Source organism: Cyrtonyx montezumae, unplaced genomic scaffold (genome assembly GCF_038088225.1).
Source record: "Cyrtonyx montezumae isolate F1298 unplaced genomic scaffold, pur_monq_1.0 scaffold_8, whole genome shotgun sequence".
Classification (NCBI taxonomy): domain Eukaryota; kingdom Metazoa; phylum Chordata; class Aves; order Galliformes; family Odontophoridae; genus Cyrtonyx; species Cyrtonyx montezumae.
In genome coordinates, this window is record NW_027072089.1 from 56,592,945 (window position 1) to 56,618,151 (window position 25,207).

Genomic DNA, 25,207 nt, shown 5'->3' on the forward strand with positions numbered 1-25,207 from the left:
TGTTGGGAAGGAATTGCTGGTAATGAGTAACTAACTGGGATAAATGATTTTTAATAGACAGTGGTAGTGGCTTCAGCATGATAAATGTTTTCCTGTTATATGATAAAAAATAAATCTATTTTACTTAGAGATCCTGCTCTGGCACTGTGAGGCCAGTGGGGTGGAGGAATAGATTCATTTAGATAAAATGCTATTAAATTGCCTGTATACTGTCCTGTCAGACAACTATCGACCCCATCCCATGGGAAAAATTGATTTCTGTGCAGAGAGCTATGTTCTTTCTGCAGCATATTGTTTGGCTGCTATTGCTCTGGTAATCACGTGCTGCTGCCTCTTTTCCTTTCTCTCCCTTTCTGTCTATTTGTTGTGAAAGATTGATTGAGAGACGTGAGGGATTTACATTGCCAAATTTGCTGCTACTGGACCGCTTCAATTATTTTCTGTTAAAAACATGAATATTGTGTTTCCAATAATGCGCTTATGAACTTGCTTAAGTGAGTTAAGTGTGAGTGATGTGTTCAGGAGGACACATTTACCTTTGTCCTCCTGTGGGCCTACTGGGGACTGCGGGACTACCTAAACTCACAGTGCCTGAATCATACAGGTGCTGAAAGGGAACTGATGGGGGATTAAGGATTGTTGCGTAGGTTTGGATCATCCTTCCATCTTTTATGCTTAAATGCTTTTTATTAGATTTCACTGATGATAGTCATTTTTAACAGGACAAAGCACTTGAGATCAAGAAATGCCAACGGTGAAGTTGAATTTTGTTTTAAATCTTATGCCTGTGTGGGAAAGTAAGAGTCAAAGTCTTCAACTGTCATCAAAAAGATACGCATTCAGATAATACAGCATTAGTTTACAAAATTTGTTTAAAGAACTTAGTTTACAACAGTTTTAGGACAAGAGGAAATGGCCTCAAGGTGTGCCAAGGGAGGTTCAGTTTGGATATTAAGAGAACTTCTCATAAAGAGTGATGAAGCAGTGGCACAAGCTGCCCAGGGAGGTGGTGGGATCACAGTCCCTGGAGGTGTTCAGGAAATGCATGTACATTGCACTGAGAGATGTGATTAGCAGGCATGGTGGGAATGGGTTGGTGGTTGGATGAGATGGTCTCAATGGTCTTTTCCAACCTTAATGATTCTATGATTCTTTCCATGGAAATTGTTTGCCCGATGAGCTATTTGCCTGATCTTTTCTAATTCTCTTTCATTCTTACATTGATTTCATTATTACAATGCACTTCAGTATCATCAAAGTTAAAGCAGGTGCTTGAAGACTTGTTTGTGGGGATCTAGATCCTTGCTCCTCTCTGACAGCATTTGCACATGAGGGAGTCTCTGTCTGGGAATCAGACACGATCAGCTACCTTGCCCCACTTCACGCAAAAAGGAATGAGAGTCCACTATTGACAGACAGCTGTATTTTGGTGGTCACAGGCTGCCACACCAGACCCCGGGACAGAAGTGTGAGGTGATGACTTGAACAGAGTCATGTACCAGCCCAGTCTTGAAGATGATGCATCACAGAAAACTGTTGGTTCTATATTTGCACGTAAACAATGAGGCCATGCCAAATACACAGAATTTCAGTGTTTTTATGTTTGCTATGCTGGATGGTCAAGGCCACAAAAGCAGAATTACTGGTGACCTTTAGAAAAAGAAACAAACAAACCAGATTGAAGCTTCCTATAACTAATATTACACTAAGATATCTACTGCAGCAACAGTAACTTAGCAGTAAATAATCAATATGCAGACACGGAGCTTCATTCTCCTCAAACCAAGGTTTCTTTGAAATTAATTTTCATTGTTTTTATAACTACAGCTCATAGCCCATCCTACTGGTCCTTCAGAACTCACAGTTAAATTTCTTTTTTTTTTTCCCAAGATAGCCCAACATCTCTCAATTCCTCACCTTAGGGTTTAAGATTGCTTCTCTTTGTTTTGGGGTAAGGAAAGGGAAGGAGAGGGTGCACTGACTGGTTTTATCAGAAATGCAGAAGAAGGAAAGAAACAGAGGAGAGAGCATGAGAAGCTGGAAAGACAAAAGGTGGAAGAAGAAAGGGGGGATATGTATGTTTGAGCATGACTAGGAAATGGACAATGTTGTGTGGTCTGGGGAAATGGTATAGTGAGAGCACAGCTGAATGAAAGGAGTCAGGTGAGCAGGGAACAGTGTTGTAATAGTGAGGCCTACACCAAAGAAGGTGGGCTCCCTTCCTCACTCTAATCAGGTAACCCCCACAGATTACTGACTTAGTTTTTGTCTATTGGTAACCAAGATGATGATAAACTTAGAGGGTCTTGAAATATCAGTGTAAATGGAATCTTACAATTAGGAGATTGATACAAACATTAGCTGGATTCATGAAGTATGAAATTTATTTTTGAAATGAAAAGAAACTATTGATGACTTTATATGGGTTGATAGTGATAGGACAAGGGGGAATGGTTTTAAACTAAGACAGAGGAGAATCAGGTTAGATACTAGGAGGAAGTTTTTCACTCAGGGGGTGATGATGCACTGGAACAGGTTGACCAGAGAGGTTGTGGATGCCCCATCTCTGGAGACAGTCAAGGCAAAGCTGGATGTGGCTCTGGGCAGCCTGGGCTAGTGTCTGGCAACCCTGCCCACGGGAGGAGTGTTGAAACTCAATGATCTTTGAGGTCCTTTTCAACCCAGGCCTTTCTATGATTCTATGATTCTACAGTTCTATAATTCTTGAGACCTGTTGTCATCTGATTATATGTATTTTCAATTAAGTAAAATTTAATTTGATAAGCCATCAGAAGTGCATCTGAAAGAAACTGCTGAGCACCCTTCATAAAGAGTGTCTAGGCTTCTCTCTCACAACAGGGTAAATTTTGCTCTGTGATCACCTTTGTAGAGTAAGCAAAGAAAGAAAATTACTAGGAGAGTCTAGTGCTGATAAACTATGGGCTCTTGTAAACTGTATCCTGGAGTATTGTATCTTATATTTATTGTCTTGTGTTTACATGTGTCTTTGCTTCAGAACACAATTAGCCAGGGAATAACCTGGCCCTCATTCTCATCCCCATACTTGTCCCCACTGATTTCATGCAAACATCCACGATTTTAGCAGAACTTTTATTCTAAAGAATGAAAAATGCTTTGTCTTTCATGTCAGGTACAGGGAGAGCAAAGAAGGGAAGAAGATGTCAAATGAATCTGTCTGTAAAGGACGACAAGTTTGCCGGATCTGTCCTGGACCGATGCTTTTTTCTATTCAGCGCCTTCCTCCTTTGCCACCCATTGCTATGGACAAACACAAACACAAGAGCAAATTAATGTAATGCTGCAGTGCAGGATAACATATGGAATATCTGAGCACGGCTTACAAAGGTTCTCAGGGCAGAGATTTGTGTTACACTTTGACAGACACTTTTAGAAATGAAAAGCTTCAAATCTTTTTCCAGTTCTCTATCAAGCCTCCTCTGTGTTAGGAGGACTCTGACTTACAGATGGACTGGATAGTGGAAGTTGTGCCACCCTTGGGAACTCCGCCTCCGTAGGAGGTGGCCTCACTGGACATCATCTGGGAGGCCCTGGAGCCACTGGAGATCCCACTGCTGGTAAAGCCTGAGGAGTGTGTCGAGCCTTTGGCACCTGGGGAAGTTACAAAGGAGATGTTGCTTTCCTAAGAAGAAGTCTTCACAGGATAATTGTAAACTACCACTCTTTTCTAAAAAAACACAAAGCTAGAAAATCTGTCAGAAGACAAAGACTGCTAATTACTTGACCTCTTCCATCAGGGCACTTCCTTTTAGATGGCATCCTGGTGAAAGGATATCTACAGTGTTTTGTGGATGTTGCTGGAATATAAAGAAAATCTGCAACTCTGTCACAAAGACTATTCTGATTAATTTGGTTCTCCAAAACAGTTTGGGTAAAATTTGTCTCTTCTGGAATTGCAGTTTTGTGAGGAGCTGCCTGAGGGACATGGTTTAGTGGGTAACTATCATTGGTAGGCGGACAGTTGGACTAGATGTAAGGGGGAAGTTCTTCACAGAGAGTGGTGAGGTGCTGGAACAGGCTGCCCAGAGAGGCTGTGGATGCTCCATCCCTGGAAGTGTACAAGACCAGGCTGGATGGAGCTCTGGGCAACCTGGTCTAGTACCAGATCTGGAGGTTGGTGGCCCTGCCTGTGGCAATGGGTTGGAACTTGATCCTTTGGGTCCCTTCCAACCCAATCCACTTTATGATCCTGTGATCTTGGAGATCTTTTCTAACCTTGGTGATTCTATGATTCAGTGACTGCACAACAAACTCCCACAGAAACTAAGGGTTGTTGCAGACCTTGCCGCTTACAGGTGCTTTTACTTCACATTCCATGGCATAAGTCCATACATAATAGATACCTCTAGATTATGAACATATGCAAACTGTGGTAGGTAGTGACCACTATCAATGTAAATCTCCATCTCATTACAAGCAAGCCCCGAACAAAGTATCTCATTGCAAACCCTTCTTTTCCTGGGAGAAGAGTAAACCATTACCAATGACAAATGCAAGTGACAACCTTTAAAACATTCCTGGAGGATGCTCAAATATTTTGGTGATGAGCTTGTTATAATGTCATCTGTAAAGTGATACTGAACAATACTCATGCCCTGCTGCACGTGGGGGAGGGCTTCCAGACTGAAGGGAAAGGTTAAGAAGATGCATTTGAAGAGCAAGAGATTTCAGGAGCACCTGCGGAAATGAAATCAGGCCCTTCTAACTCTCAATCAGGCAAAGAACGTGTGGCAAGCTCTCCTGCTGCAGGGAGCCAAAGCTCACACCTGTCTTGGCAATGTTACAGAGCAAGTATTTTTCACAGGGAAAAGAGCTCTTCTGGAGTGTGTCCTGTAGGCATGGCTAAAGTTTCCTCTAGTCTTGTAGATTTATCTTCACCAGAACCAGTGTTTTTCCTGAAAGCATACAGTTGGTACAGACATTGAAAGAACAAAGTAGAGCACTGTCAAATGTTTGTTTCTCTTTCTTCTAAGTATTCCCAGCATTTGAAGGTAAGGATACAAATCTTCCAATTTTTATTTTAGAAACTGCAATTTCATGCATTCTGTAGGACACCACTTGCTATGGGCAAGCACACTACCACTGTACCAGAAGACAGAGTTCTGCAGCTATCTGCTTTATATGGTATTAGTGATGGTTTCTCTGTAGTGGGTTCTGTGCTGATAGTGCAGTGGGGTGTCCTAGAATAGCTCTTCCTGCTCTTCAATCCCTTGGCCCTCCTCTTCTCCTCTCAGCCTCTCATATTCTGTCTAGCTGCTGCTACCATCCCATAAGCTCTTTGCTGCTGAGTATTCCGTAAGCACTTTATTCTGTAACCTAAACTCATTGATCAGATTATACAAAGTAAAAATTTAGACAATATTTCTTGGGAGTCCCAGTCAGTATCTCTCTAAGTGACCCTTATGTTACTACTCTCTCAGAGCTGTACGCTATGAAAAACATTGTCAGCAATGTAAATCACATCTAAAAAAATACCTTTCCTCTTCTCAGTCAGGTTTGTCACAATTTTACTTGTTAAGAAGTGGCACAAATCTAGACCCTAGACAACTTATCTGGCCAACAATGTATTTTATGGCTGGACGAATCAGGCTCAGCTCCATCCTTCAGTAGACCTGTAGCTGCTTACCACAAAAGCAGTTGGCCAGCAGTTGACCAGTTGACTAGGAATTTTCCAGCAGTTGACCAGAAGCTGACAAGTTGACTGGGAACTGGCCAATATAGCAGAGATTTCCACTTGTTGCCAGCCCACAGACTGCTGGTAAATGTGTGCCTGATACGTGATTTGTGAATCCAAGACCTCCAAAGCAGTAAGGGGTTTTAAGCCTTGACCCAAGGTCAGCCTGTGAACCACTGTGGTGCTAGGTAAATCAGAATCACATGTGGCTCTCTTCTCTGTGGGGTTATGCATACTGAGAGAGTGCCTGCTGAACCAGGTCTCGTGGGTAGGATTAGCAGACAGGATGCCTTCTGTGTGCATCCAGTGGGACATGGGGTTAAACAAGTGCCAAGCTGCTTCCATTGTCAGATTAGGATTGCTCTGTGCAGGCAACAGAAGAGAAAGCACCTGCAGGGTGAGCTTGCATGAAGGCCAGTTATGCATATTTTTAGTACTTGGATACATGCTACAAGGATGCATATATTCTTTTGTGTATTTAGCTCTCAAACGGCAGCTAATTCCCCTGTTATGGAGTCTGCATAAGATTTCATGCTTTCTCCCTGTATGTGTGATACATATGTGTATGTAAGAGCATGGAGCAAGGGGAATCTGATAATTTATATGAAATGCTGGTACACAGATCATGTTCTTGTGTACATGTATGGATGCTTACTGCTAGCATGACTTTCTGTATTACTGATGATTCCCAATGGACTGGAGAGACAGCACAAACTTTGAATAACCGTTGTCCCATTTCTCATGAATAATACCTATGTATGTATATACTCATGCATATGTACATTTACAGAAAACCTCCTCAACGTCATCCCACTCATGACATGCAGTTTCATATGTGAATCTTCTGTCTTCAGCTCAATACAGGAACGTAGGAGAGAAGTGATTATGTGACAAGCTTATTTTTAAGGATATAATTCTGTTTGGCTCTATTCTCTAAACAAAACAAAGGAAGAAAAGGCTTCTCTTACCCATTTCTTGTAGAGTAGCAGTAGTCCCTCCGGAAGGAACGCCGCCCCCAAAGGATTTTGCCTCACCAGACATGATCGATGAAGCAAGAGAACCTCTTGCAATACCGGAGGAAGTGAAACCGGCTTTGTGGACGTTGTGGTCAGACATTTTGCCTGCTGAAAGTGTAGATAGAAGTTCACAGTCACCCCCTTTATACCCTTTCAAGCTAACAGCAAAGAAACGAAAATGAAACTGGAAAGTAGGTGAAACCTGCAATCACACAAGAAACGAAACTGACCTTCGTGAGCATGCCAGATAAAAACCAAATCAACAAACCTGATTGAAAGCATTTTAAAAAAGGGCAGTTCTTCATTTTAAGTGTCAATGTGACTGTGAAAAAAAATAGACAAAAAGGTAGCAAAGTAGTACTGTTACAGAAACTGCAAATTGGGTTTGTTTCAGTTTGGCTGAGATGTAGCTATCCCCCTGTTTATTATTGATAATTCCATTATCAATAATACAACAAAAATCATAAAACCATAACACCCCCCCTCCAAAAAAAAAAAATGTTTACAGGGAGCAGTAAATCAGAATACAATTAATGTAGAGTGATAGAAATTAATTTCATAATGGAAAGAACTGTTAGAGGACTTTATGTCATGAGAGCAGATTGACACAGCTGTTTAGTTCTTCCTCATGCAAATCCTGTTAAAGCTCCATCTTTAATGAACAGGACATGGCATATGCTTATTTTATTGTGGTGTTTCTTATCCAGTAGTTCAGATTAGACAGTTTTAAAATCCATAGGTCTCCTTCCTTAGGTGAAGAGGATTATCTGGTTAGTTCAGAGTACCATACGAAGGGCACTCACAGTGTAAATAATACAGAAAGAAAATCAAGCATTATCATTGTTGTGTAATGCCTTTATCTTATCTTGTACATATTGGACTATAGAACAGATGATATAAAGTCCATTCCTTTGCTACTCTATGTGGTATATATGAGTGGTGGGATACTTGCCCCACGCATGCCTGAGCAATACTGCTCTCTGTGTTGTTGAACACTTTTATTCATTTTTTTCCTCTAATTCAGATGTATTTGTCTTATTGAATTCCATTATGGTTGCTTTTATTAACCAGTCTGCTTGCATTAGGCTTGCTGTCATGATACATCTTCATCCTCCAAAATCTCTATCTCATCTCTCATTTCTCATTCTTAATTATTTAATATTAAAAAATATCTAAAATTACAGCTTAAATGTAAGTGAACTTTCATGTAAGAGTGAGACAATTAAGCTGTAGGCCCTTTTAAAGTCACAATGTAACAAAAATGCCACTTTCTTTATAGGTATCATTGCATGCACTTCCTTCAGAACTGCTAAAATCTTTTGGTGCTTGGTTAATATCACTTATTTAATACTCCAAACACTCCAACAAGACATGATGATAAAATCTGGCAGAGCAATGGGGAATTAAAACTTTGTGATGTTGCGAAGAGATCCTGCATATGATGAGTTTTTTACCAAATTCTAAAACACAATTCATAATGAATCCACATAGAGTTATTTAACTAAAAACAATAAAAAATAGATAAAACAAATGCTTAATTGCAAGTGAAATGCCTAAAGGCAATTCATGGTTGATAAAGACCCTGGTGAACAAACAGGGAAAAGAGGAATTGCTAGTAGTCTCATAAGACAAGGTGAAGAAATTCACTGTAATACAGAGAGGGAAGCTACTAACAAAATTCAGGGGAATTCTTTGCATACAGGTTGCCCAGAGAGGTAGTGGATGCCTGGAGACACTCAAAATCAGGCTGGACAGAATCTGAGTAACCTGGTGTAGCTGTAGTTGTCCTTGTTCATTGCAGGAGGGTTGGACTAGAAGATCTTTAAGGATCCCTTCCAACTCAAACAATTATATGGTTCTATGATTCTAAGTATGCCACAGAATAATCCTTAGAGAGATCATTATAATATCTTGTGTGTGCTTGCAGTGAGTTGGGTGATGAACACATCAGTAGGCATAGATGACACAGCACCAAAAACAGCTGACCTCTGCCTACCTTTATGCTCCTTATGACTACTGGTACAGCAAATGATGTTCTGACCTGAAAGGGGTTTGATTTTACATGTGTTCAGCTTATAGTGAAGGCTTGGGATATTCTGATTGCACATATAGAAAAAATAAAATCTTTCCTGATTCCTAGTAAGCTTCTGACACTTCAATTTGCAAATAGTTTAGCTTGGCATAATGTGGACAATCTCTCATGAATGTGTTAGGGCTAAGCTCACCTTAGATCTTAAAGGCCCTGAGCAGCCTCCCCAGGGGCCTCTACCCTTGCCCTCTGCCTGTGGGCTCTGTCCTGTCTCAGTAATGCTGTAGATGCACCTGTCTGCAGCTCCATCACAGCTATGCCTACCTGACCCAGGCTCTCACCTGCAGCCTGTATTACTCGGGCCTGCCTGGTTATGATGGGTAGGCTTGTACAGTGATGTCCGAGCCATGACTGAACCATATTGCTGTCACCACATCTGAGCTTGATCCATTGACTCATGCTTCTGGCTTGACATTGAATCTGCCTCATCACCAGAATCTCATTTGATGATTTGAGCATTTGCTTCATCTGATTGTCATCTCTGTGCCTGCTCTACTCACCTTCCTTGGGATGGTGGGGCACGGCTGTGCCTGGTGGTGCTCCTGACCCTTCTGTCATACCTAATTCCCTGTCCCTTTGGGAACAGCCAGCTCTTGCTGTGCCCTGACAGCATGTGCCATGGCTGACATAACAGCCTCCACTTTAAAGATCCATTGCCATCACAGAAATGGGGCTGAGAACAGGAGCTCAACCCCCAGGCTCACAGCTTCCAGAGGTCGCCTCCCTCCACCAATCCATCTGGAAAGATACACTTCTTTCACCTGCTTACTTTGTATAAGAGGCTTTCCTTAACAATCTCCTACCTGTTTTATTTCCTTTAACCAGGGTTCAAATGTGTAATTTTCAAGCTGTTAGGCCAGTTGATGTCCAGCTGAGTTCGCAAGGAACCTGTCCCAGAAGCACAAAGGCAGTTCTAAGTCTATGGGCTGTCAGCCAATAATTCACTGATAATTTAACACCAAGAATGATGCAATCTCTAGGTAAAGAATGAAAGGAAAGTGAAAACAGCTCTTATCACTGAACCTGACAACCAGCCTCTCTGGCACCTGGGGGAGCATAATAGTTAACTTCCCTTCTTCAGAAAATTGGAGGAGAGGAGATAGGTGATGTGAGCTGACCTGAAGAGCGTTCAGCAGCACTTCTGAGCCTCAGAGAGTCAAAGCCATCAATAACAGGAATAGGATTACCTCTATTTTCAGCCTACCATAATTTCACATTTACACATTTCAGCTAACACAGTTTGATATCTAACTCTCAGAGTTTCAGGTTCAGGCGAAATCTTTAAGTGTCAGAAATCACGTGCTAACTGGACTGGGTGCTCTTTGAAAGTGTCTGGAAGACCAGAAGCTGGCTTGGAAGTACTCTGACAATTGGAGTCATGGGGATCCTTCCCTTCTTCAGGAAAATAAGTGTGCTAAGATGAAAATACCAAACAAACGGATACAGACAAACAGATGTGCATGCAATTCTTCTATATTTTAACCCAGAGTGAACTGATTCTCTCATGTCTCTGGAAACAAACTGCTGAGCTCTGCAGCCCCTTTTCCTGGAAGTTCTCACTCGTGTACCACTTAGACACGTTTCCTTGATAGCGAAGCTGGGCAGCTGATGACAGACATTAATCTCCGCGTAACTTGCTTTCGGTAGTCACCTTTTTCATTCTAATAACATGTTCATTGAAGTCACTTTTTCATAAACATTTTCCCATAAACCTCTGTTTCAAAAGAGATTATTCAAACAGCTTTTAAACAATTACTCTTTTGAAGGGTCTAATTGAAGGAAATAAACCTGTAGAGAATCTGACTGAACCAAAGATCTTCAGCATCCAAGATTATCTATCCATCACCCCGTGACCTATTTCCTTCACACTACTTTTTAATTTTTGTAGCAATTATAGTGTATATGGATAATACCTATTAGCATATTTATGGTCATTGCTTCATATTTATTGTCTGCACAACTCATTAATCTTCATCTAGTGTGCGAGGCTGACAGCTCAATCTATTTTGCAATCTCTGGGCAGCAGCCATATCCAAAAAGCTTTTGTTTCCCTGTAAATAAACTGTGTTCAGGACCAGAGGACAATGGTACATCACGCAGTGATTGACACAAGCCATGGCTGCTAATCAAAAGTAGATTTTATTACCAGCTGAGTCAAGTGCATTATGGGGCCATTGTTCTTGTGCTGTCAGGGCAAGAGCATACGTAGTCAGTCACCTTCTCAAGATGGGTTGATTGTTCTCCAAGATTAGACAGAGTTGCCTTATTATCTATCCCAGACAACAAGGCATCTCACCCAAACAGACGCTTTTACAGAAACTGCCTGTACATCGGATTGATTTGAATTGCTAATGCATAATCTGTCCGGCACAGATGTGCAATGAATATTTGGATGTTGTTTTGCATGTCAGTTGAGAAGGCTGAATGATGAGGTGATGATCATTCAGTGATGGGTACTGGACATTTGCCAACAATTGAGTCTGAGCACTTTCCCTGACAGTAATCAGATCAGCTTCCAAAATGTCTTTTCTTCAATTCACTGACAATTTATGTTAGAAGATAATGCAACTCTCTCACAGTTAACACAGTTGGCAGTAATTTGCATTTTTCTCATATAATTAAATTTTTTGTTTCACCCAAGAAGAAATACATACAAGCCATATATAACTGATACACATATTCCAAGACACTTCCAAAGTAGTCCCACTTGAGTAAGAATCCACGTAGGTAAGTAAAAAAATCGAAATGCTCTACAGTACAGGTGACTGTGGTTCTGTGGTTCTGTTAGTTATAAAGCTGCAGTTGACACATGCACTGAAAAAAAAAGTAGGAACACTAATATGAAGCTGAAATAGGTTAGCTCTTCAAAGGAAAAAAAAAAATTAGGTAATAAACATTTAACATACAATCGAGGTCATGCTGACAGAAGGCCAACCAACACAATGTTCTGATTTAAAAAACTATGGTCTCTGTCAGGACTGACTTAGTATAAAATAGGAACAAAAAGAAAATTCCACCGGGCCGATATTATGACATCAGGGGGAGTGATGCGAGTTCACACAGTGACAGTGAATGATTCCTGTAAATGTGGGAGAGGTTTCAATATAGACATAATCATAGAACCATAATCATTATATTGGAGGGAACCTCTGGAGGTCATCTGGTCCAGTCAGAGACTCACCCTGTTACTCAGAAACTGATTTTGTTGAGTTCTGAGCATCTTCAAAGATGGAGATTTCAAATGCACTCTGCACAACTTGCTCCAGCATTTGACTGCCCTTAGTGTGAAATATCTTTTCTGTATATCAAATCAGAATTTCCCATGTTGTGACTTATGCCTGTTGTTTGTTGCCCTATCTCTGTGCAACACTGGGGAGATTTTGGGTCCATCTTCTTTATATCTATATTGTTTCAGAACTAAAAACACAGTAAAAAAACCTACTTTTAGGACATAAGTAGCTAAAGATCAACTATAAATTTAGAAAATCAGGGGCACCCAGGGGTAATTCTGCTACCTTAAAAATTTTACCTTCTTACTTTACTTTGATATTTATCTAGTTCATCTATAATCATACTGTGACACACTCTTCTTCAGAAATAAAATGAAAATGCTTCTAGGCGCTTACAGATTACATTAATGCAGATTAATTCTCTGTCTAATGTAAGGATGAGTACTCATGAGTGCTTGGTGGAGGCAACAATCACTCCCTTTAACTTGGTGGTTTTCCTACTGGTGAAATGCACTACAGCTAGGAGGAGATTGCAAAGTGGTTGAACTAGAAGCTTTACAGTCAAGATCAGAAAGGAGCTTTAAAAGGAAGTCTCATTTTTCTGTATGATAGTCTTGTTCAGGGTTAGGCTAAGTCACTCTCATTTCAATTTCTATTACTAGAAACCAGAAACAGTGTTTGAATAAATGGCCTGAAGATAACTTCAAGTTTGGACTTCAAATAATGCTGGAAGGCAACATCTTAATGGATGTTCACTTCTGACTTCTGAATTTCACACTGTGCTCCTCAGAGCTCCTCTGTCCAGACCCTATGCCACAGTGATACTCACAGACATGACCTTAGTACTATGTTTGTGAGCACAGTCAGTCTTTATGTTGTAGGCTAGCTTATTCCAGGGCATTGTACCATAATCCAAAGACACCAGGCAAGGCCTTGCTCAAAACAGGCTCTGCAAAAGAGGAGGCAGTCTTGCCTTATACTCAGTAGCCCAAGCTCAGAGGATTCACCCAGATCAGAATTCAGCCCTTTGAGAGACACAGCAGCTCTTGGTCACTACAGGAAGGGGACTAGAGGCACCACTCAGCCATGGAGGCATATTCTCTCATTTGTTCTTTCCAAGGAATTTTTCATTCTTTCCTTATTTTGGCTGGTCCTGTCATGTCCCATGTGGAGCTGTCACATGCTTTTGAGGCAGTAAAATGAAGGTGTGAGCACCGCCCTCAAGGCTGTTGGTTTCTCCTGCGAAGAGTGGTGTTTGAAAGCTGGTATGGAATAGCCAGTGCTCAGTGCTCTTAGCAAAGATATTTTTTATCCCTATTTTTTTTATCCCCACCAGCCTTACACTGAAGTATCCTTTCCTTAAGGTTCATAGCCTTGTTTTCCAAGACAAGGAAACTTACTTCAGCTGATAAACAAATGTCAGCACCATGCCTATTTGTTTGTTTATTTATTTATCTTTGAGACTGAAAATGGGTGTAGAAGTAAAGAAGAATTCTCACAAACTGAAAATATGTAGAATATCTAAATAGAAAGCTCCCTTGTATATTATTATTATTTTTTAAAGAAATAAACAGATATGTGGTAAAACTATCATCTGCTGAGTAAGTATTCCACTCAGTCTTGAGGTTGCAGTCTTTCCATGAGTGTTTACATTAACAGTGAACAAATATTGACAAAGATTCAGGAATATGGGAATACAGACAATTCTATGCTGAAAGGAAAAAAATAAGTTCACGCAATTTTCAAGAACAGATGCATAGGCATGAGGGGAACTTGTAATTCTTTCTGAAACCTAGAGGCAAACTAGTGAAGGTGATAGACCTGGTATATAAACCACTAATCAGTTGTATCCCTTCTTTGAGGCAATGTAAGGCTTGTTTTGTTTTGTTTTTCTTGTGAGAAATGTGGTGAAAACAGAAATAAGAGGCAAAGAAATTGAATTAATGATCAAAGTGTTATTTTAACAGAACTGAGCTCCCAGTGCTACTCAAATGTAATCACGATAACTGATTTAGCAAAGCCTTATCAAAATACACTGTCTACAAGCATTAAGTAAGCATATATAAACATGGGAAACTTCTTAATTCACAAGCACTACATGGATGAGCCCGAGGCACATTGTGTGCCCCAGGGTAGGTGATGAGCAACTGAGTAGCTCAGCTATGTCAGAGCACCTGCTCCCTCAGCTAGGAGACCCAAACCAGCTGATGCTCCCAGTTGGTCCAGTTCCACATGGAGAAGGGTGTTCATGATGCCTTCCATCCACAGCTCAAAGCAAAGGACATGGTTTGGTGGGCTCTGCCGTGTATGTTAGCAGCAGCTCTCTTCCTCATGTCCCTCATGTACGTGTCTAAGGAGTGCTCTGTAATCATGTGTCTGTGGTCGGTGCTGCAGGGTCCAAGGCAAAGTCAGTTTTCAGAAATGAAGGGCAAATCTTGTCTGAAGATGAAAGCTAAGCACAGACAACTTAAAACATATGGACCTCTTCTTATTTTTCCTCTCTGAGGCAGGCTTTTGAGGCTGCATTAATTATGCTACTCAGGCATGTTGATAATAAGCACAGTATAAACATTTAATGTACATAAAGAGGTTTCAAATGTTAATACAAGTGAGTATTTATGAAAGTATAAGTGCTGGAAGTGTTTTTATGACCAAATTGAAAAGCTGTTAATAATAAAGTGGCCAATCTGTTCAACGGGTAAGGGATCTGAAGACCAGATGGCCTGATTTACTTTTCAGCTCCAGCTGCAAGATGTGTAGGTAAGCTTCAGGCCACGCTTACAAAGGACTGAGAGTTTTCCTTGGAACCAGAGTAAGAGTGGCTGGCTCATTTTGCCTCTCCTAGGTCTACAGCTTGTTTCAATGAGGAGAAACCTCTTGTTTTATGTTTCCTTCTACATTTTTGCATCTGAAAGATAATTCTGTTTGACATTTATATTTTCTGATTTGAGAATCCAGGCTGTGTTTACATGACTTACACTGGAGATTGAGTACAGTTTGATTGAACCTGGTGAGTTAGCTTACTATCATTATTACAAATAACTGCAATCTGGCATCTGGAATATTAGAGAAAGCAAGCAATTATAGCAGCATGAGTTAGGATGCAGTACAGTCGTGCCTAGGAGAGAAGTGAGAAAAGTCTGCAGTGAAAGCCCTGCCTGGGAAGATCACGGAGCACGTGCTCTTAGAATCCACATCAGAGCACGCGAAGGAAAAGGGAGCAATCAGGGCTCATAGAATCACAGAATAATGGAATCACAAAATGGTTTGGGTCAGGGACCTCAAAGCCCACCCAGCCCCACCCCATGCCATGAGCAGTGCTGTCCCCCAACAGCTCAGCTGCCCAGGGCCCCATCCAACCTGGTCCTCAGTGTCTCCAGGGATGGGACACCACAGCTCCTCTGAGCAGCTGTGCCAGCACATCACCACTCTCTGAGTAAAAAATGTTTTTCCTAGCATCTCACATAAATTTTCCATTTTAGTTTAAACCATGCTTGACATGAATTTCCCAAGCCACACTATGCCTAGCCTTTGTCTGACCGCGCTGTGACAAAACACCTGGTGTTCCAAGCACTGCAGAAGCTTTTGTAACATACAGAAAATGTTATTTTAATCAAGAAAAGCTCTTGGTAAAGATCTTTGAATCTGTGTGCTAAAGAAACTACTTCCCCATCTCTTCAGATGGAAAGATTGGAAACATGACTGCCTATAAAGCCTGAACATGAGAGATGCCCTGAAGCAATACCTTTGTTGGTTAGATAAATTTCTTCACAACAGAGGTCCCTGTATACTTCTGAATATCACCTATACACAGCAACATAATGCAAGCCTCACAAAAAGGTTCACCAAAGTAGATCTGAATCCTTGTGGCTAGTTCTTAAATGGGAATGAAAAGTGTTTCCCTATTTATAATGCTGAGGCTGCTAGGCAAGACACAGTAGACAACTTAAATTAAATGTCAAATCATGAGGTACTAACAGTAAATAATGGAGAGATTTCTCTTGCCTTCAGTGACTATAGATAAGCCACTGGACAAACTATTTACTGCAGGGAGGTTGTGCAGTCCTAGATCATTCTGACCACATCTATGTGTTTTCTTACTTGGATGAAGACAGCAGGCTCATGTGAGCCTGTGATAGTCCCATCTCAGAGCCTTTGTGGTCCCAGGGGCTGTAAAGTAGTTGGGAAAGGATCCCTCATCAACCCTACCAGCATCATTTTCTCCTCAGGTAGATATTTTTCACGTGCGTCCCTTGTCAGGAAGCCTTCCTTGGCACTGTCCCTACTCGGTGCATATTACATAACAGTCTGCACTGTGGACCTTGGCCTAACTGCTCAGGGACTGCTCGCTCTGTTGCATGGCTGGTGGGTGGAAAGGAGTTACCAGGAAAAGAGAAAGTAGCACAGACAGTGGAGGTAGAAGGGAACAGTCACTTTTCTTTCGCTGTGTGGAAGATGTACTGTTAATAGCCCACTAATCTAGCATGCCCTCTAGAGCTGGATGTGGATTTTGAGACCAACAGTGGAGTGTTCACTCTGTTGAGCAGATGATTCTACCAAGGTGAGTGTGGGTTTTCTCCCCCTTTCCTTACCCTAGAAGTAGCAGCTGAGGCTGCTGCTGGTGCTACAGATGCAGCTTGCCCATATAGACAGTTGCAAGAAGGCAGGTAACTGGAAGGAAGTGAGTACAGGTTCCCTCCAGTGTATGCTTAGTATGTGACTGTCAGGGGGAAGAATCTGATGGAAATTTCACCACTTTCAACTGAGCACCATGACCTAGTGACATCTGAATATATCCTTTTCTGACTAGCATCTGTCCATTGTGCCCCGCCTACTCCCATTGGTATCTTCCATTAAAACACTGCTTTATCACGAGGGCATTGGAAAAAGGGAACAAGAGCTATTATGTCCTACTAAGCAAATCATTCCTTGGGTTCCTGGTCAAACACAAAGTAGTTGTTTTTTGTTCTCATGCATTTGCATGAGCATGCTAGTGCTAACAGCAGAGGATCCAGTAACAATTTGCTCCCCGCAGCTGAGGGGTATTTAGAAAAGTGTCCCACCCCTATTGGAAGAGTTTGGTTTAAATAGTAGCAGCTATTCCAAATGAAAGTGTGGTTTAGGCATGTTTTGTAGGGTGCTAGTGAGGCTGGTTTTTTTTTTTCCTATGGGAAAAAAAAAAAGTATGATGAATATATAATGGACTAGGGCTTCAGCTCTTATTTCCTCAACAAGATTTTGATATTTGTTATCTCCAGCCATTGTCATGTCATAGTTCATCTGAAGGTGAGTTTTATGAGCTTGAATAAGATATCCATAAACTTTCAGATGATAAATTCTAGCTGTGAGCTCACCTGCCTCTATTTCTCCCCCCCCCCCCCCCGCTTTCTGTCTGTAGGTGTTGCAATAATCTTTGTAACTGGCAAAGGGAGGATGGTATGAGGAGAGTGCAAGCAGCCTTGTTAAACTATTTTTTTTATCTGTCCTGTCCCTTCTTACCACATTGATCATAGCTTAATGAAAATTTGAATTGCTAGGGGAGGTGACAGTTTTGTGTCTGAACTGAGTTACTTTGTTCAGCTTGCAGCACCTTGGAGTATGTGTGGTATAGCCTGTCATTATGCAATCACCTTAGGAATGAGCTGCTTTGCCTTTTGTGTCTTAATCATTAACCACACAGTTCTATGGTAAACTTAGTGCCAAGGATCCCAGTAGTGGAGAAAATACACAGAGTCACTTATAAAAAGGAAATGCTTGTCTTGAAATCTGCTGTGGGAGTCTATTGACAGAAAGTAGATGTTGCCTGAATTTCAGTCATCGTTTAATGGTCTTGAAGTTTAAGTTGCTGAATCTACTGCCTTTGTTATTTGTTCTAATCAACTTTCTATTGCCATTGTAAATTACTTTGCCCTTTGTCAGAGTAAGAGAATCTGCTATAAAAGGATTCTGAACAAGGAAGGTGGAACCAAGAAGAGATCCTGCAGGCAAGAGTAAGGAGATTTAAGTTGTGAGAGTAGTCTATCTTCTGCCTGTTTATCATTGCTTATAAATCCAGAGGGGTTTTTGTCCAAGCAATAGCAATACTGTGGTAACTGTACTGGTATCTGGTGACATAATACAGCTTATTGTTAAAGTGTTTTCTCCTTGTTTCTGGACCTTTCCTCAACAGGCACAAAACGCTCTTATGCTGTTGCCTGCATGTAGAAATTATTTCATGGTTGGCAGCCAAGTGATGTACTATCAGTCTTCATTTTTTAATCTAGAATATTACTGTATCTGGTTGAGTTCATAGATCTAATAGAAGTTATCTTCTTAAATCAGAATATATTTATTCCAGTTGGAATCTAGGTGAAGAGACTATGCCCTCCTTCAGTTCGTTAAAATAAATTGCATGCATATAGACATAACCATTATATAAATTCTGGCTCCTATTACTAATAAGAAAAATTGCATGTAAATCACTTTATTCACTGCTGTAATGCTGAGTTTCTTCTCTAAGAAACAAATGTAGTATGGGGCCTATTTTAAATCTAGTTAAGAAAAAACGCCCCTTAAAAGACTGGTGTAAGGAAGAAGCTACCTACCATGAAGAAAAGCATGCCTATGGCTGAAAATCCTGACGTTGTTATGATCTCCTGTGCAATTCTTGGTTTCTCCTGAGTCTCATTTTGAGGAAGATCCTGGAACAGTGTTTTTCTAGGCCATTCCATATCTTCCTGGTCTTTTTTTTTTGTTTTGTTAACAGTTTATTTTAATATTTTTTGTGCTTGCTTTGTGTGCAGTAGATCTACTTCAAAATGAATCTTCATGTGAAATTAGCAGCACTTTTGTGCATAGTGCTTTCAGAGATTTACTATCTCTTGCTCTTTTGTAAGGACTAGCAGAACAATTAGTCACTCCTTGGCACTGTGAGACTAGAAGCATATAGTTCTATGATCCTATGATAACATTTCAAACAGCCTTAAGAATCAAAAATTCATCAGTGATGTTTTGCAATACTACTTGCTTTATAGGTCAGAGATTGGTTGATTAACTTAGTATTTCTAGTCTTGAATTCACATTAAAGTGCTAGAAGAATACTTCTACTCATATGTTGCTGGAATAGGTGTATTTCAGTATTGTATCCTCTCCTCTAGCTTATTATCATGGGAAATGGTGTAGATTTCCCAGCTGAGATGCTGTTTCAGGGAAGGAGTTGTCAACATTAATGTTCTTTAAAGGCTGTGTACATCAACTCCCAACCCAGCACCTGCAGGGCCACACAGAGAAGGCAGCCCAGGTCCGTGGCCAGGTGGAGTCTGGGTATTTCTGGGGAGGAGACTCCCCAGCCTCTGGGCAGCATGTGCCAATGCTTGGTCATCCTCACAGTACAGAAGTTCTGCCTGATACAGAACCTTCTGGATCTTTTTGTTAAATGCTCAGCTCTGTCTGAGAATATTGGAAAATAGTTTCTTGGAGTTTTTTTCAAATCCAAGTAATGCTCTCAGTCTTCCAAGCTGGAAAATGGTATTTGGGAAGAAGGAGGAGAACTTACTTGGTCCAAGTATTCCACAAACAAGACAGAGGTGTAGTGTTACTGAACCTGGCACTCTTCAGAGCAGAAGAGGTCATTAATGAGTTTAAGGTTGGAGGCCATCTAGGCTGTATCCAGCAGTATCCTGGGTTTTTAACAAAAGAGAGTGGCCAGCCAGAAGAGGGAGGTGACTCTGCCCCTCTATTCTACCCTTCTAAGGTCCTATCTGGAGTACTGTGCCAAGCTCTTAGTGCCTTAGCACAGGAAAGGCATGGAGCTGTTGGAGCAGGTCCAGAAGGAGTGCCACAAGAAGGGTTAGAGCACCCCTTCTATGAAGAAGATTGAGGGAGCTGACGTTCTTCCTTCTAGAGATAAGGCTTCAGGGACACTTAATTGTGGCCTTCCAGTAATTAATGGAAGCTTATAAATAGGAGGGAAAATGACTTTTGGCATGGACAGATAGTGATGGGATAAGAGGGAATGGTTTAAAAATAAAAGAGGAGATTTAGATGAGATATTAGGAGGAAATTCTTTACTGAGAGGGTGGTGAGGCACTGGCACAGCTGCCCAGAGAAGCTGTGGTGCCCCATCCCTGCAGGTGCTCAAGGCCAGGTTGGATGGGGCCCTGGGCAGCTGAGCTGCTGGGGGCAGCCCTGCCCATGGCACGGGGTGGGGCTGGGTAAGCTTTGAGGTCCCTTCCAACCCATGCCATTCTGTGATTCTACGATTATCTTATGTAAGGATATCAGAATGCATTGACTCATGTTTCCTTTCTCCACGTAAAACAACTTCAGATGATTTCTACTTCAATTTTCTTAGTCATTATACATTATACCTTTCTTGTCTTTGAGTGCACAGAAATTAGAGTAATAAAGATATTAGCAGATTTGTCTCAGCGTTCATAAGGTGAAATTGTTGGTCTTATCATATGATGAACATTGCAAAAAATCTGGAATTAAATCCATTAATATTGTGCTTAAAGTGACTGGCAATGAAGAAATGCGCATCCATGAATCTATAGAGACTCACCTCTGATTTATTCATTTATTGGGTCACATGTTCTACATTCACCATAAATGCAAATAAAGGCAACTATAATTAAAATGTCTATTTCCTTCTCTACTCTTTGTGTTGGCATTCATGCTGTTGAATATACTCCTTTCATAATAGTATATTTTGTCAGTATTCTACAGTTATTATTTCCTTAAAAATACTCCTGTGATATCAACTGTATAGTAAACTATAATTCAGAATAAAATATCAGTCATTTCATCCATGAGAGAGAATAATAAAGCTATAATAAAAAGGAATAAAGTTTAACAATATCATAATGTAGCATGAAGTTTTTATGGACTCCATGTAAATGTTAAAATCTATAAATTTTTATATTGTGTAAAACAGTAAAAAAAAAAAGGGGGGGTTAAAGAGGATGGAGGGTGGGGGAGAAAGGCAACATTGAATGTCAGCAGGCTAGTTTACTGATGAAATCTAGATTTCTTTTTATAGTCTAGAATATGGGGAAAAATAATTATAAAAATAAAATAATTTGCTTGTGGCTTATTTTAATTATTGTAGGTATTACAAGTAAACTGAGTAAGGAAAACTGCAAGCTGCTACTTGAAAGCCCAGAGTACTTGTAAATTAAGAAACTTTAATCATCTCTCTTCTTGCCTCCCTTTGTTTGCACTTAGTATCTGTGAATGCACTTCATATTTCTCTGACCATACTCGTTCTCGTGTGTCTATTTTGTCTAGTTTGTTTCCTGCTGAAGGTGAAAGGATGTACAAATATGGAAAAGTGGACAGATCACTTCCTCCTTACAACCATTTTCTCCATGTTATGTCATCCATTCTGCAACTTGTGGGATTTGAATCTAAAAATCTCAATTTTCTAGTAGTCTAATGATTATTTCATTGTACTCATCCAATACTTCTTCTGGTACTACATCAGGTTAGGCATTTCCTATTTAAATAAGACTTTTTAAAACCAATGTAAACGTGTATATATATTCCTTTTTGAAAAAAGGAGATGCTCTGCCCCTGGAGGCATTTGAGGTTGGGTGGACAGGAGGTTGGCAACCCAACGTCACTGTAGGTGTACCCATTTGTTGCAGAGGAGTTGGAGCAGGTGACCTTAAAGGGTTCCTTCCAACTCAAACCTTTCTGTGGTTGTATGAAAGAAGGCTGTAGTGAGGTGGGTGTCACTTTCTCTTCTCAGGTGGCAAGTGATGAAATGCAAAGGAACAGCCTGAAGTTGTGCCTTGGGTTAGATTTGATGTTAGGAAGAATTTCCTCATGGATTCTGTGGCCATGCATTGGAACGGGCTGGCTGGGGAATTGGGGTAGTGGTACAGTCCCCATCCCTGGTAGTATTCAAGAGCTGTGGATGCAAGCACTCACAGACTACTCAGAGAGTAGTATTAGTTGATGGTTGGACTTGGTAACTTTAAACATCATATTTTCCAAACTAAATTATTTGATGTAGGTGCTTCTGTTGACAGATGGCTCATCAATGCTAACAGCATTGTGCATTCTGCTTGCACCATCAGGATTATTGTAGCATTTCTAAAAAGATGGAAATTATAAAACAAAGAGCTGGCTGAGCACTTGCACTTGTGAATGATTCTGGAAGTTGGGGAACAAAAGATTTTACAAGACTCTTAAAAGGGCTGTTCCACATCTCCACAAAATGACCTGCAGGATTTTGAGGGCAACATGCAGCTAAGAGGGAGCCTTAACGGTCAGATTCTGCTCACAGTATTCATCCTAATTAATTACACAAATATATGTTTCAAGAGGATTAATGGGGGAGGAGCACAAGTACAGGAACAAGCAGCAAAGTAACATTCAGAAATGTTTGGACTGAGACCTGCTGTGCCACCTACTCACAAGCCATGGTGTATAACATTACAGCAATTCAAGTTTCATATTACAGACAAGGAAAGAACTTCATTGATTCTGTTTTATTTTAATGTAAATAAAAACATTATACTGAGACCTTGGTTGCAGCCATAAGCAACAGAAGGTGCAGGCTCTTCAGGGTAGAGAGATTTTCACTAAATGTGGAAGTTCCTGAATTTGTGTCTTACGAAAAGCACAGAATACAGACTACAAAAATGATACTTCACAGATAAAACTAGACTTCAAAAACTGAGGGAATTATGCTCACTCAGTCTATTTTTAAATTCAACAATCAACTCTATGGATTATGTAGAAGTGTGAATTGTGAATCTAACGACCAAGCAATAAAGATGTGCTTGAAATGAGGTAGATAAAGGTATTCCTTGCCTAAAATCCAGTACTGCACTTTAAAAAGCAAAACCAAACGGTAAAATTACTGTCATATGATAGCACTGCCTTGAGAGAAAACTGTGTGGGAACTATACTTCCAGCTAAATATGCAATAAAGTCCAGTAAGTCACTACCACTTGAACCATACACTTATCCAAGGCACTGCATAAAAAACAATCAGTCTAATGCATGAAAATCTGAACCTTCTAACAAGACTGACATTTTCTTCTTTTTTTGTACTAAGGGACCAAAGGCAGCATATGAAGTATAACAAGGAAGTTAACAAGTCCTGGGTTCCTCATCACAGTCACACTGAACACTGGCCCCTTTTTTAAGTCACAGATACAAAGCTGTAAAATGTAATGAGAAAATACAATTTTATTGTGTTAGCCTGCATATGTATTGATACAGTTGTTCTGAGAATGCTTCTGAGGAAAATTTTTCCATAAATCTGACTCTCCCAGCTGCTCCCATCGTGTCCTTCAAGAGAGGATCTCTCACAATTTTTTCCATGGCCTCAGAGAATTGCGTTGGCAGAGGATCACACAAAAATCCTGTAACGTTATTCAAGATTGATTCTAAGGGACCACCTGAATTAACTGCTATAACTGGACATCTCATATACATTGCCTCCAGAGGAACAATGCCAAAGTGTTCATTACTTGGTGTGTAAAGCACACACACACAGTTACTAAGAAGAGAGATTTTCTGCTCATCTGTAAACGATCTCAGGAAAGTGACATGGTCACTAACATTAAGCTTAGTTGCAATACTCCTTAGTTCCTCATAATGCTCCACGTTTTCCAGAACTCGTTTATCATAGCCACCTGCCATAACCAAGTGAACTTCATTCCACTGATGAGAATCAAGTCTTCCTTGAAGCTCGTGCAAAGCTTCAAGAGCCAATGCAAGGTTCTTTTTTCTCTCATACCTATTAATAGATAGAAACAAGAACTTGGTCTTTTTGGGAATCAAGTCAGCTATGTCCACAGGAACAGCTGTTTCGAAGCTACTGGTGTTGAGTGACGGATAGAGGACATCTGGGCTTATGTGAGACAAGGATTTAAACGTCTCCTTGAACACACTGGCAGTGAATTTGCTGTTCACAACGATACAGTCTGCCATGCCGGTGGTGTACTCTTCCAGCCAGTCCAGAGGCATTCTGTAGAGGCGCTTCAGGAAAGATTCTCTCTTAGTCAGGAGCTGATCAGGAAAGTGACAGTAAAACAAAACCTTCTTCCGTGTTCTGGCCAGCCTGAGTATTGGAATGCAAGCAGACACCTAGTACAAAATAGGAGAGAAAGGACAAGACATTTACCATTCACATCAGCACTACTAGTGCCAAGGCTGTCAGAGAATCATCAAGACTGGAAAAGACCTCTAAGATCTTCTAGGCAAACCATCAGCCCACCCCCACCATACCACTATCACGTCCCTAAGTGCCACGTCCTTATGGTTCTGCAACACCATCAGGGACGGTGACCCCACCCCTTCCCTGTGCAGCCTGTGCCACCGCCTCACTGCTCTTTCAGAGAAGGAATTTTTTCCTAATATCCAATCCCTCGGAGCTCCCTTCCCAAGCCGAACACCCACTCCTTCCGTCCCGTAAGACCCCCAGCCTGCGTTCCTCCCCCTTCGGGCAGCACCCCCCACCAAGAGACAGCTTAAAGGCGACGGCTCACCCCGTTCCCACCGGTCACCCCTGCGGCGTTCCCCCCCGGTACAGTCCCGCCCCAAAGATGGCGGCCGCCCGCACCTGGTCGCACACGAAGGTGTCAACGCGCTGCCCACTGAACAGGAGGACGTAGAGGGCCACGAAGGCCATGCGCAGCGCGGCGCACACCGCGTGCCCGCGGCCCCACAGGCTGCGCGGCAGCCATGCCCCGGCGCAGCGTACCGCCAGCCGCCGCGTCTCGGCGAAGCAGCGCTCGGGGTCGTAGTGCGCCGTCCACACCTGCACCCGGCAGCCCCGGGCCTGCAGCGCCAGCGCCGCGTCCACCACCAGCCGCTCCGCGCCGCCCAGCCCCAGGTCCGGGTGTAGGAACAGTACGGAAGGCCCCGTCGCCTCCTCCTCCTCCTCCCGCTCCGCCATGGCACCAAACGGCAACACGCATGCGCCGCCAATGTGTTCTAGGGCCACGTCAGCCTGCCCCGCCGGGCCATCCCTCCGCCTCGCCAGCCGGGCTGCCCGCATGCTGCCGGGCGGCTCGTCCCACGTCTTCTGGGCGCCGACGCCTCAGCCTATCCGTCTTCGGGGACGAAGAAGCGGCGTGAAGGCGTCTCGCTAGGAAAGAAACCCGGCAGCGGGCGGAGAGGAGGGGAAGGAGATAAGCGCAGCGTCAGGCATCGCCGAGGG

General features: G+C 41.7%; 2 protein-coding genes across 2 annotated transcripts; both read right to left on the bottom strand.

The window, feature by feature from the left end:
- Nucleotides 1–3,095: 3,095 nt before the first annotated feature.
- On the bottom strand, nucleotides 3,096–6,901 carry LOC136058775 (interferon alpha-inducible protein 6-like). The gene is made up of 3 exons (XM_065752483.1): nucleotides 6,682–6,901; nucleotides 3,484–3,630; nucleotides 3,096–3,279 (listed from the first exon to the last, which is right to left on the bottom strand). The coding sequence occupies exons 1-3, from the start codon at nucleotides 6,827–6,829 to the stop codon at nucleotides 3,251–3,253; spliced, it is 324 nt and encodes a 107-aa protein (XP_065608555.1). The 5' UTR covers nucleotides 6,830–6,901; the 3' UTR covers nucleotides 3,096–3,250.
- Nucleotides 6,902–23,213: 16,312 nt separating this feature from the next.
- ALG2 (ALG2 alpha-1,3/1,6-mannosyltransferase) lies at nucleotides 23,214–24,961 on the bottom strand. The gene is made up of 2 exons (XM_065751963.1): nucleotides 24,608–24,961; nucleotides 23,214–24,132 (listed from the first exon to the last, which is right to left on the bottom strand). Exons 1-2 carry the CDS (start codon nucleotides 24,941–24,943, stop codon nucleotides 23,230–23,232), a joined length of 1,239 nt encoding a protein of 412 aa, XP_065608035.1. The 5' UTR covers nucleotides 24,944–24,961; the 3' UTR covers nucleotides 23,214–23,229.
- Between the last annotated feature and the right edge of the window lie 246 nt (nucleotides 24,962–25,207).

Excerpts from the sequence above, each read along its gene's own strand:
- LOC136058775 (XM_065752483.1), bottom strand. The coding sequence starts at position 6,829 with ATGTCTGACCACAACGTCCACAAAGCCGGTTTCACTTCCTCCGGTATT. Across the intron at positions 3,631-6,681 it reads TGCTACTCTACAAGAAATGG|GTGCCAAAGGCTCGACACAC; the intron begins GTAAGAGAAGCC and ends TAACTTCCCCAG. Across the intron at positions 3,280-3,483 it reads TTCCACTATCCAGTCCATCT|CAATGGGTGGCAAAGGAGGA; the intron begins GTAAGTCAGAGT and ends GTTTGTCCATAG.
- ALG2 (XM_065751963.1), bottom strand. The coding sequence starts at position 24,943 with ATGGCGGAGCGGGAGGAGGAGGAGGAGGCGACGGGGCCTTCCGTACTG. Across the intron at positions 24,133-24,607 it reads ACACCTTCGTGTGCGACCAG|GTGTCTGCTTGCATTCCAAT; the intron begins GTGCGGGCGGCC and ends ATTTTGTACTAG.